The sequence below is a fragment of the Myxine glutinosa genome, chromosome 13 (assembly GCF_964187855.1).
Source record: "Myxine glutinosa chromosome 13, kmMyxGlut1.1, whole genome shotgun sequence".
NCBI classification, from domain to species: Eukaryota; Metazoa; Chordata; class Myxini; order Myxiniformes; family Myxinidae; genus Myxine; species Myxine glutinosa.
The window spans coordinates 44,858,622-44,871,235 of NC_136273.1; the positions used below are offsets into that span (position 1 = coordinate 44,858,622).

Sequence of the window (12,614 nt, forward strand, 5' to 3'; positions counted from 1 at the left end):
CTATGAGCTTCCAGACTCAGAGCGGACGCTCTAACCATTATGCCAGTGAGTTTTGGAATGGACTGATTGTACTGTCTTTCTTTATTACACAGGGACCTTCTGGGAAGGAAGGAATACCTGGACATCCAGGACAGAGAGGAGAAATTGTGAGTGCAAATATTTCACTGGGTTGTGTCGAGGAAGAAATTTAATGTCCTCTCGTGGTTTGACTATGAAGCGTTTATTACTCGGAGAGATAGATAGACTTTAATACAAACAAAGGAGGCACCAAAAGAAACACCAAAAGAAATACCTTACAAGAACAGGAATGACAGCACTCAGCCAGTATATCTCTGAATTTCCCTAGTGAAAAAGCCCTTTAAATAGTGTTCTTCACACCAAGACGTGGTGCACCAGTAAGCACAGAGTATGGAGGGTGGAAAAAGGGGGCCGAGAGGCCTTGAGGAGATAATGTGTTGTTGTGTAGAAATGTCTGATCCGCATTTTGTTTAATTATTGAAACCCGAAGTCGGGACAGTGATATCTTGAGTGACGACAAAATATATGTCAAACACGAAGAGACAGGGGGCCCACTACAGGCATAAAACCTTTGAAGACAGAGTATCCATGTGTTCAGTGTAAAAGATTACATAAGATGTTTATAACCATATGTTATTTCAGTCAAGGAACAAAAAGGGTTGTCTCCGCTTTAGTGTCCTTCTCCCCTCCGTTGTCCCGTCCGATTAACGCCATGATATATTTAATTATTAAAATATAACTGCTGACGTAAATATTTCTTATTCAAGTTTACAGATAGAATATGTGTGCTTACAATTATATGTGTGCTTACAATTATATGTGTGCTTACAATTATATGTGTGCTTACAATTATATGTGTGCTTACAATTATATATGTGCTCAGGAATACATGTGTGCTTAATTCTAATAAAGGATAAGTCTTATTACAACAAAAGTCATTTTGAGGCCATTTTCCCTGCTAGAGCTTGGGTTAGCCCTCTTTTCGCCCTCTTTTCTACATCTCCCCTTGTTAACTCCCTTGCCCGCATTTCTTCTTCCACCACCTTTAGCCAAGTCTTTCTCGGTCTTCCCCGTCCTCTACTTCCTTCTACATTCATTTCCATCACTCTTCTCAACCAGTCACTTTCATCCTTCCTCAACACATGACCAAACCATCTCAACCTGTTCCTCTTCACAGCATCAATCACAGGCTCTATTCCCATCATCTTTCGCAATTCATCATTTGTCTTCCTCTCTCTCAACGATACTCCGCACATCCACCGAACCATTCGCATTTCAACCCTTCGTTGCTGCTCTACATTCATGACCCATGTCTCGCTCCCATAAATCATAACACTTCTCACACATGCAACATACACCTTTCTCTTCAGCTTCAACGACACTCCCCTCCTCAACAACACGCCACTCAGTTCCTGAAACTTCTTCCATGCACATCTCACTCCAGCAACCGTTGCCGAGTCTGATCCACCTTCTCCATTCAGCATGTCTCCGAGGTAACAAAATGTTTTCACACCTTCCAGCTTCACGCAGTCTCCAAGATCCAACTCAACATTTCCTCCATCTGCAGCTCCCTCTGTACACACCTTATACTTGCATGTAGCAGCCACACTGGTTAATGACCCTCTCAGACCACTACATTTTTGATGAACCCACTCAGTGCACATTGTACATTGAATGGAGTTCCCTCCGACACCATTCCTGCACACAGCACACGGCCACTTCCCAGTTATATCCACCTCACCACATGCTTTGCCACTTGCCATCATCTTCGTCTTTCCGATATTCACCTTCTGACCTTTTGCCTCATATATTCCTTCCACTTGTTCATCTTCTAATTCAGTCCATCCATACTCTGCGCAATCAACACCAGATCATCTGCATACAACAACTCCCACGGTAAACCCTCATTTACGTTCTGAGCCAGCACCTCCATCACAGCTACAAATAGTAGTGGACTTAGTACCGACCCATGATGCACTCCCACCTTCACCTCAAACTCACCATTGTTCCCGTCCTTCGTGCTTACAGCTGTGTACTCTTTTGTACATTGCCATCACTACTCTGATCAACCATTCCTCCACTCCTAACTTCCTCAATGCCCATGTCACTACCTCGCGTATAACCCTATCGAATGCTTTCTCCAGATCAACAAACCCAAGAAACAACTTCTTCCTCTTCTCCATGTACTTCTCCTGCAACTGCCTTACAATAAAAAGTGCGTCTGTCATTCCTCTTCCTGGCATAAATCCAAACTGCATTTCGTCGATCTTCACTTTCTTCCTTATCATCCTCTCCAACACCCTTTCCAATACCTTCATTCCATGCTCCAATAACTTTATCGCTCGATGCGAGCCACAGTCCAGAGGGTCACCTTTCCCTTTGTATAGAGGGACGAGGGTACTCAGTTCCCAATCCACTGGAATTCCGCCTTCTTTCACCACTAGATTACAGATCTCTGTCATTCTCTTCACACCCCAACTTCCTGCTGCCTTCAACATATCTCCCACAACTCCCATCGGCCCTCCTGCTTTTCTACTCTTCATTGCTTTTATCGCTTCCTCAACTGTCTTCTCAGTTATCTTCTCTGCTGGTCCTAAAACTAGGTTACTCTCGATGTTGCCGTCCTATTCATTCTCTGCATTCAACAGCATTTCCATATATCTCTTCCATCTTCCTTTAATTCCATCTGGATCCACAACGATTTGTCCCACTTCATCCTTCAAGCAACTCACCCCCATCACATCGCACCTCTCTTTCGCTATCTGCTTTGCAATCCTGAATATCGCTCTCTGACCCTCTTCCAAATCCAAGCGTTCTCCAAACATTTTCCTACATACCTCCTGTGCCTTTGCTACCTCTTTCTCTGCAGCCTTCTTGGCTGCCTTGTAACTTTCATGCTCTGCCTCTTCTGCCCCCGTACCCTTCGCCTTCTGCCACTCCTTGAACTTCTTCCTCTTCTCGTCAATCCTCTTTCCAACTTCATCATCCCACCACCATGTTTCCGAGTGCCTCGGTGGTCCTTTTGTCCATCCACATACCTCACCAACGGCTCCCAACAGACTATCTTTCATTGACATCCAGCCACTTTCAAGCTCAACCACATCATCCTCTACCATACTCAGCCTCTCTTTTAATGCCTCCCTTACTGTCACCTCTTTCAACCTCCACACCTTCATTCTTAGTTGGTACTTCACCCGTCGAGCTCTCCTCGCACCTTTCACCCTTATGTCGCAGACAACCAAGTGGTGCTGTGAAACAGCCTCAATGAACTTAAATATTTTAAAATAAATCTTAATGGACTCCACTATTTAGATTATAAAGATTATTAAGTAAATGGGATTTTAATACTCATTTAAAAGCAATAACACCTGTTCTCATCATGAACCGGCAGTGGTCACTCGGTGGGCAAGAAGGGGAGTGTCTTCTCCATGCAGCATGTTGGTTTTTAAAATTGACTTCTTCAATGAATTTTAAATCGGCTTCATGTAAAGCCATTTTGGCTGTACATGAAGCCGATTTAAAACACAAGTTTTGGTAATGAAACAAGTTTTGATAATGAAACAAGTTTTGTTAATCAATGGGTTTCATTATTTAATTAAATAATACCACAGTTGTAAACACCTTTTCCACTTCATTTAGACAATGGTATTGTATTGGTCACGGATCATCAATGGCGATCACGCTGCCTGCTGATATGGGAGAAAAAAAATCTCCATCTCAGGCAGGAATCGACGTTTCAGAACACACAATCACAACAAATGTGCCTTCAGGATTGTGCGAGTGAGACTGTTAGCGATCTGCTATTAATGTGCTTCAGTGCGAACCCAATCTGCCTATCTAACGAATTGATATGCCAATCCTGTTAAATGCTTTGGTGACCTCTCCCAATGGCCACAAGTTTTCATTCAAATCAGGATCCACTCACAAGAATAAATGGAAAGCAAGAAGAACATGGCCCCGCACAACAGCGATCACAGTGAGTAACAAATGAAGAATAAATGAATATATATGGGCATGTTTTGGGCGCATCTCGTGTCGTCATGCTGTCCCCACAATCACGCAAATGGGCTGCACCAATTGGCTGTGAGCCAGAGGAGAAATTCCATGAAGTGCAAGGATAGATAACAATGAGGGAGGTTCAATGATGTTGGAAAGGTGGGGCGTAAATAGAGACACTTGGGGTGCGTGGCTAGATGTTTCTCAACACATCAGCACCACATTTTATTATTTACAGGAATTACATCACACTTATTCTTACATTCACTATGAAATAATTATCCCAATCTTACCCCCGAAACCAGATCTGCAATACTATTCTGCTGATTGTCTTTGGAAAGTCCACTAACTCTTGCAATGATGATGTCGGTGGAGCCAGTGGCACACCCCTATACTAAGGAAAGTTTTGCATGCAATGCACCTACCTTTTTACATGTGACTACATTTATCCATATAAGGGCTATATATATATATATATATATACTGTATATATATATATATATATATATATATATATATATATATATATATATATATATATATATATGTATGTATATGTATGTATGTATATATATATATGTATGTATATATATATATGTATGTATGTATATATATGTATGTATGTATATATATATATATGTATGTATGTATGTATATATATATATATATGTATGTATATATATATATATGTATATATATATATATATATGTACATACAGACTTGGCATTTAATATGGAATTTTTTTTTGTGGGGGTGAACTTCCTTTTCTAGATGACTTAGAACCAAAAGTTCATTGGAATTATGTTGAAACTATTCTAGATTTTGTTAATGTGACCTTTAAAAGAAACAAAAACCACATTTGACATTTCGAAGAAAATAAATTGATCCTTGAAAGTGATGCAAACTGATATCGAACTCAATTCATGGACAGTTCTGTGTTAAACTTCTGTGCGTTTTCCAGAAGTATCTCTTTATTTTGCACATTAGCCAAAAATTTTTTTTAACAAAAACAAAAGTTAAATTACGACTGGGATTACGGACAGTAAAATTACAGTTCAGTACTTCATGTAACCCCCACGAGCATTCAGGAGAGCACGCACACGTTGAGGCATGCTGTTCACGAGATTTGCCAAGGTTTGGACAGGAATCGCTTGCCATGCAGTTACAATAGCCTGCTGCAATTCACGCACAGAGGCAGGCTGCTGGTCCAAGTTGTCGATTTGACGCGTTAATTCTGCCCACAAGTTCTCTATTGGATTCATATCCGGGGACATGGCAGGCCACTCCATATGCTCTACACCACGGTCAGCAAGAAAGTGTTGGATCATGCGAGCATGATGAGGCCGTCCATTGTCATCTTGGAAGACAAAGTTTCCTCGAAAGGCTGCACGAACAAATTGAAGCAATGTTTCTTCCAGAATGGCCCTGTGCTTGAACTTGTTCAGGTTTCCATTCAGAACAGCCAGGTCAGTTTTGCCCCCTGCATGAAAAGCAGCCCAAACAGTCACCTCACCACCTCCAGCTTGGACTCTTGGCACTATACAATCTTCGTTGTAGGCTTCATGCACTTGTCTGCGCACTCGGACGTGGCCATATTGACGATAGACCAGAAATCTAGACTTGTCACTGAAGATCACGTGATTCCAGTGTCCTGGCTGCCATTGACGGTGCTCTCTGGCCCACTGCAATTGGCGCTGGCAGTGTTGTCTGGTCAGACGTGGCTTTCTCAGGGGACGCCTGGCACGATAGCCTGCTTGAACCAGTCATTGGTTGACTAGCGTTCTGGATACAGGCACATTTGCCAGTTGCTGCCACTCAGACATAAGCCGATTAGCTGACTTGGTACGGCCATTGCGGACTAACCGGTGCAGCTGGCAATCATCCCTCCTTGTGGTTCTGCGGGGACGTCCTGACCTCGGTATTGGAGTAGGGACACCCCTCTGAGCATTTCGTTTCAGGATCTTTGACACCTGACCTTGAGTGATGCCATACTGCCGAGCAATAGCACGCTGTTTCATGCCGGAATTTCGTAAAGCCACCACTAAATGACAAATAGCATTGTCGAGTTGACGGACCATCTCCAGGGGAAGCGGCAATAACTTTTGTAGACGTGCAGCAGTTGTTTTCCACGAATACAGAACGCAACAACCCTTATATACCCGATTGTGAAGCCAATCGTCAAATGTACCTGTCTGTACATTTTGTCACGCCACCTGTGATATAATCCTGTTATTGACTTCTTGCTGTGACAGACAATCAGTGACATGGTTCTTTTAACAAAGAAATCACCGAAGCGTAAAAGAAACTCACCAGATTGATATACCGAGTTCAGAAAGTAAACCCAAGTCAAGAAAGAAAAAATATTCCATATTAAATGCCAAGTCTGTATATATATATATATATATATATATATATATATATATATATATATATATATATATATATATATATATATGAATATTTTTTTACAAAATCATTACAAATGAAAGATAGAAATAATTAATTTACATAAGTATTCAATCCCCTGAGTCAATTACTTTGTGGAAGCGCTTTTGGCAGCAATTGCAGCTTCAAGTCTTCTTGGCTATGTCTGTATCAGCTTTGCACATCAGGATTTGGGGAATTTCTCCCATTCTTCCTTGCAAATTTGCTCAAGCTCTGTCAAGTCGAATGGGGAGTGTCAGTGAACAGCAATCTTCAAGTCTTTCCACCGATTTTCAATGGGATTCAAGTTTGGGCTTTGGCTGGGCCACTCAAGGACTCTCACGTTCTTGTTCTGAAGCCATTCCAGGGTTGCTTTGGCTGTATGCCTAGGGTCATTGTCCTGTTGGAACGTAAATCTTCGCCACAGTCGAAGGTCTTTTGCACCCAGGAGCAGGTTCTCCTCAATAATTTGCCTGTATTTAGCTCCATTCATTGTTCCATCTATGCTTACAGGTCTCCCCTATCCCTGCCCCTGAAAAGCATCCCCATAGCATGATGCTGCCACCACCATGCTTCATGATAGGGATTGTGTTTGATGGGTGATGAGCTCGGCTCGGTTTCCACCAGATGTAGCGCGTTGTATTCAGGCCAAATAGTTCAATATCTGTTTCATCAGAGCACATAATCTTTTGCCTCTTCCTATGAGTCTTTATCTGCCTTTTTGCACACTCCAGTCATGCTGTCATGTGCCTTTTTCTTAGGAGTGGCTTCCATCTAGCCACTCTTCCATAAAGCCTAGATTTGTGAAGTGCTGCAGAGACTGTTGTCCTTCCGGCAGGTTTTCCCATCTCAGACAAGGAACTCTGTAGTTTTGTAAGAGTGGTCTTTGGTTTCTTAGTGATCTCCCTGACCAAGGACCTTCTTGCCTGGTTGCTCAGTTTGGTCAAACGGCCAGTTCTGGGAAGAGTCTGGGTAGTTCCATATTATTTTTATTTCCTAAAGATGGAGCTCACTGTGCTCTTGGGAACTTTAAACACTCTAGAAATTGTTTTATACCATCACCGAAGCCATGGCAGGCAAAGTGGAAGCCAACAATGAGGTTTTTAGTGGAGATATCATGCTATGCAGATGCGGTGCCCCCTTTTCAACAGCTTGCAAGTGTTATCCTGGGAAATCCGAATTTTGGCATGCAAACTAATTTGATCGCTCTCTGTGTATTGCTTAGGCACCAGTAGCTGAATCTCATATAGCCGAAAGAGGGCTGCTGAATTGTCTTTTAATATGTATCCCCGAGGAAATGTTCTGGGTCAGAAATTGTGGGTCAGCCAGGTGGGGGAGTTTTAGTAAAAAGAAAAGCATACTAAAAATGAGTCAGGGGGTTATGGGTCAATCGTCTGATAAACATACAGCTAGACTATGGGGCCTCATCGGCAACAGAAACAAGAAGGCTATCAAGGCCTATTGACTGATGGAACGTGAAAGTTGGGTGATGTACATAGAATGAGATGGAACAAGCTCACTCTCATTCTTGTCATATTGTTACAGTACCTTTATAAATCAGTCATCGATACTGACAACGTTCAAGATATCAATGTTGATGCTTGCAGTGAGAACATTAACGAGAGAAATACCAATTATTCACCAACAGTGACAAAGGATCATGGAAGGATTGTACATGTACTGTATTGTATGCAGGATAAGGACTTAAGGAGACATGGACAAATCAACATTTTAGATGATATTTAATGCTGCGATCACAGTATCATGAGCTCCATGATGAGCAACGTGCAAATGACGCAAACCTAGAAGTTTCTGCAGAGAGGTCCAGCTCAAGTAGGCTCTTTGGTTGAGTGGTAAAGGCTGATTTCTAGCTCCACATAACTGGGTTCAAGAAAAAGATCAGGGATTGTTTCTGTCTGTGCGGTTGTCATGGCTGCTCACTCTCGCTAATCTGCACTCGCAGGCATGTGTGGCAAGTATGTCACCCCTCAACATAAGTTGAGGGAGCCCATCATCTGGCAGGGGACAGAAGCAGGCTGTTTTCCTTTTTTACAGGATGGAGTTTTCCTTTTTTACAGGATGGAGTTTTCCTTTTTACACAAGGAGGCTCCTAGTAGAGCTTACACACATCTCATACACATGGAAATATAATAGAATAGAATGATCGTTTTTTTTTAAAGGCCATTTTCCCTGCCAGAGCGGGGGTTAGCCTTGCGGGCCCCATGACAATCATGGTTCCCTGTTTGAGGCAATGTTTTTATGGCTGGATGCCCTTCCTGGCACCAACCCTTAGTCGCCTCTTACGATGCGCAGGGATACGGTGTACCTATTCTAAACTGGGGTACACACCGGGATCATTCATCCCAGCAAGCTGGTACTCAATTTGCCGACCACGGAAGGATGACAGGCTGAGTCAACCCCCCTGGTGTTAATTTAGCGATCGACCGGGATTCGAACCCAGGATCCTAGGATCCCAAGCTGGCACCCTAACCGCTAAGCCAACACCAGGCTCATACACATGGACATACAGACAAATACATGAGACACAACACAGGACTGTTGGATGAGACAAACACAGTCCACTGAACTTTAGGGAGGTGCCGTAATTTCCCGGTGAACTCTGGGTGCCAGCGATGCCACGAAAATGGCGCCGCATTTCTCAACCGTGCTCAGCAGCGGGGCATTTCCGAAGGAAGAATTTCAAAAGGAGGAAACTCCTCTCCATGGATGTCAACCTGTTAGCAGTGTTCTTATCCTTTTAAATACTGAGAGTCGAGCAAGGAAGCAGCACGTAATATTTGTAACGTTTTTAGTACGACTCGGTAACATTTTTAACGTTTTTAGTATGACTCGGCCTGGATTTGAACCACCGACCTCCTAGACTTGCAGCGCACACTAACTATTACACCACTGAGTCTCCAGTAGATCCAGCTCTCTCTCTCTCTCTTGGGGAAAAGGGAGTCACATGAAGTTAGCAGCATTGTTTTCACCACTTACTTTAGTCTGTCTGTCTTCGAGTCAAGTGCTCAGATGGGAATGAAAATCACTCTGGAGTGATAGAGGAACATACGATTTTGTCAAGGTTGTTCTATGTCAGAAGAAAATTCGAACTCTCGGTTTTATCAACTGAGGTTGGCAAAGGTTTGCTCAGCACCGTGGGAAGCAGAGTAAAGTTGACGTTTCCGGCATTAGTCCTTCTTCCGACAAGACAAGAGGAAGGGTTTTAATGATTGAACCATCAGTTTTAATTTGTTTATCATGGCAGTTAGCGTACCTTTGCAAATTCAGCCGGGACTGACGTTAGTGATATCAGATTTTTAGAACCTTTGCCCTGTGTATATCCATACTGTAATTGGCTATGTTACCATTAAAGCATGATTGCAAGTTGAATGCACCAGTGCTCTTTTTCCAGAGATGACCACCTACCTTCTAATGTGTAGTAAAATTACCAGTGTAAAAACTACCAGTACTATACTAACGATTTTATAACATCCAAAGCATCAGGTGACGATCTTATAATTCAAATTTTTGAAGAATATTTAAAGGAAGCACTTTCATGATCAATTTATCAGCAAAGTCATGGAATCCATCATTGCTTCGGATATGAAATCTTTCCTCTTCTTCAATGGCTTGATCTCTGATCATCAATTTGGATTCAGACCAGGTCACTCTACTCTGGACATGCTGCTTCTGCTTTCTCAACAATGGATGGAGGTCCTCAATGCCAAACAGGAAATTAGTGCTGTCTCCCTTGACATATCACGTGCCGTCAATACGGTCTGGCACCCCGCTCTGCTCACCAAACTCTCCTCCTATGGTATCCATGGAAATCTCCACGCATGGCTGGCGGACTTCCTCTCTAGTTGTAGTTAACGTGTGGCCCTGAATGGGTTTCTCTCATCTCCCCTTCCTGTTCAGGCTGGAGTTCCCCAAGGCAGTGTTCTGGGCCCTGTGCTTTTTCTGGTCTTCATCATGAGCTCCATGACCAGCCCTGGTGTTGGCTTAGGGGTTAGGGTGCCGGGTTGGGATCCTCGGATCCTGGGTTCGAATCCCGGTCGATCATTGAATTAACGCCAGGGGGGTTGACTCAGCCTGTCATCCTTCCGAGGTCGGCAATTTGAGTACCAGCTTGCTGGGATGAATGATCACGGTGTGTACCCCGATTTAGAATAGGTACACCGTATCCCTGCGCATCGTAAGAGGCGACCAAGGGTTGGCGTCAGGAAGGGCATCCGGCCATAAAAACATTGCCGCAAACAGGGAACCATGATTGTCATGGGGCCCGCAAGGCTAACCCCCGCTCTAGCAGGGAAAATGGCCTGAAAAGGATCATTCATTCATCAATGATCTCTCCGACTCTCTTGAAAATCCTCTCTATCTCCTTGCTGATAATTCCACTCTCTGCCGCTCCATTCCTCATCCCTCAGATCGGCAGTCTGCAGCCTCCTCGCTCTCTGCAGACCTGGACAAAATCACAGACTGGTCAAACAAGTGGAACATGTCTTTCAATCCTGACAAATCTCATACTCTTACGATGTCTCTCCGAAAAGACCGACTGGACAACCCTACCATCTACTTTCTGAATAATCCTCTCCAAGAAGTTCTGTCGCTCACGCTTTTGGGTCTCACTATCTGCCATGATCTTTCCTGGGAAAACCACATTTCTAATCTGGCCTCCAAAGCCAGTCGCCGACTGGGCATCCTCTGTCGTGCGAAGTCCTTCCTTGGCACTCCTGAGGCTCCTCACCACATACAAGGCTTTCATCCGCAGCTCAATGGAAAACTGTTCTCCCCTCTGGGCCGGTGCTCCTGCCTCTCACCAAGCTCGGCTTCACGCTGTTGAAACCAAAGCTTTCAGAATCATTGGAATCTACTGCGATGAAGCTAACTCCGAGGGCCTCTCACTCACTCACCGCAGGCAGTTTGGTGGTCTTTCTGTCTTCTGCCGACTCCTTTCCGGCCAAGCTCCCCCAGCTCTGTCTGTGCTCTGTCCCCCAAATATTCCTACAGGTCACATAAGATCTGCCTGCAACCCTCTTATGGTTAAACTGCCAAAATCAAAACTCTCTGCTCACCTTCACTCCTTCATTCCTCTTTTCTCCCGCCACTGGAACAAACTCCCTCACTCTCTTCAATCCCACTCCTCCCTCCAGGTCTTTAAAACAGCTGTTCACCACCATCTCTTATGTTCCTCCATCCAAAACCTTGATCTTTTCTACCCCTGCTAATTTCACCCCAGATCCACTTTTTTTGAAATACCAACTTCTTTCCTGGAAGTCCTTGGTGTCCTTGTGTTTTGTACTTCTCCCACCCCGCCCCCCCCCCCCTTCCCACGCCGCCACCCCAAGCCCTCTCCCTCCCACACATCTCCTGATGTCTCTGCTCTCAAATGTTGTGTTTGTGTGCTTCCCCTTCTCTCCCCATCTTGTCTACCGCTCCCCTTATTATATAATTTGTGTGTCTGTTTGATTTTTCTTGTGTGATAAATGTTAGCTCTTTCACGAGCCTCAATTCAGTATGTAAAACAAAAAAAAAATCAACCTCACCATTAGTTTAACCCCCTCATCATGCTCTACTTTACTCTTGAATCACTGTCACACAAAACCCAGTCCTTGAAGGTCAGAGTCAACTGGGCCTTCACCAACAATCCGATTGCAATCTGATAATTTCCTTGTAAGCCTCTCTGTTTCCAGAGGCCTTGAATCCTAATCCTGAGTACTGTTAACTTCAGCTGGATTTGAAGCAACATCGTTTCGGTTGTTTCTATCACTTGGCCATAACCTAATCGTGTGTGTGTGTGTGTGTGTGTGTGTGTTAGTGTGTGTGTTTTAGTGTGTGTGTGTGTTAGTGTGTGTTAGTGTGTGTTAGTGTGTGTGTGTGTGTGTGTGTGTGTTTTAGTGTGTGTGTGTGTTAGTGTTAGTGTTAGTGTTATCCACTGCTGCCGCTCACTGGTATTAACAGGAAATGGTAGGAACTCAACACCTCTCATCCACAGATATATCTTGTATTTCCAATATGTTTGTGCTACTGATTTGCATCCAGTAACACAACAATTGTGCTTGACCAACAGACCGATTCTGGGCAGTTGTTTGATTGACTAACTTACGATGATAGTGTTTGAGTTGGCACGGCAGCTTAAACATCAACTTGCAATTCCCTTTTTTCTCTGTGGTGG

The 12,614-nt window shown here is 43.7% G+C and overlaps 1 protein-coding gene across 1 annotated transcript in view; it reads left to right on the forward strand.

The window, feature by feature from the left end:
* LOC137438890 (uncharacterized) overlaps window positions 1-12,614 on the forward strand; it is a gene marked incomplete in the record, with an annotated part of 494,558 nt that overhangs the window by 279,802 nt on the left and 202,142 nt on the right. The window contains 1 exon segment of the mRNA XM_068134344.2: window positions 93-146. Within this exon segment, the coding sequence (XP_067990445.2) occupies window positions 93-146 (54 nt within the window).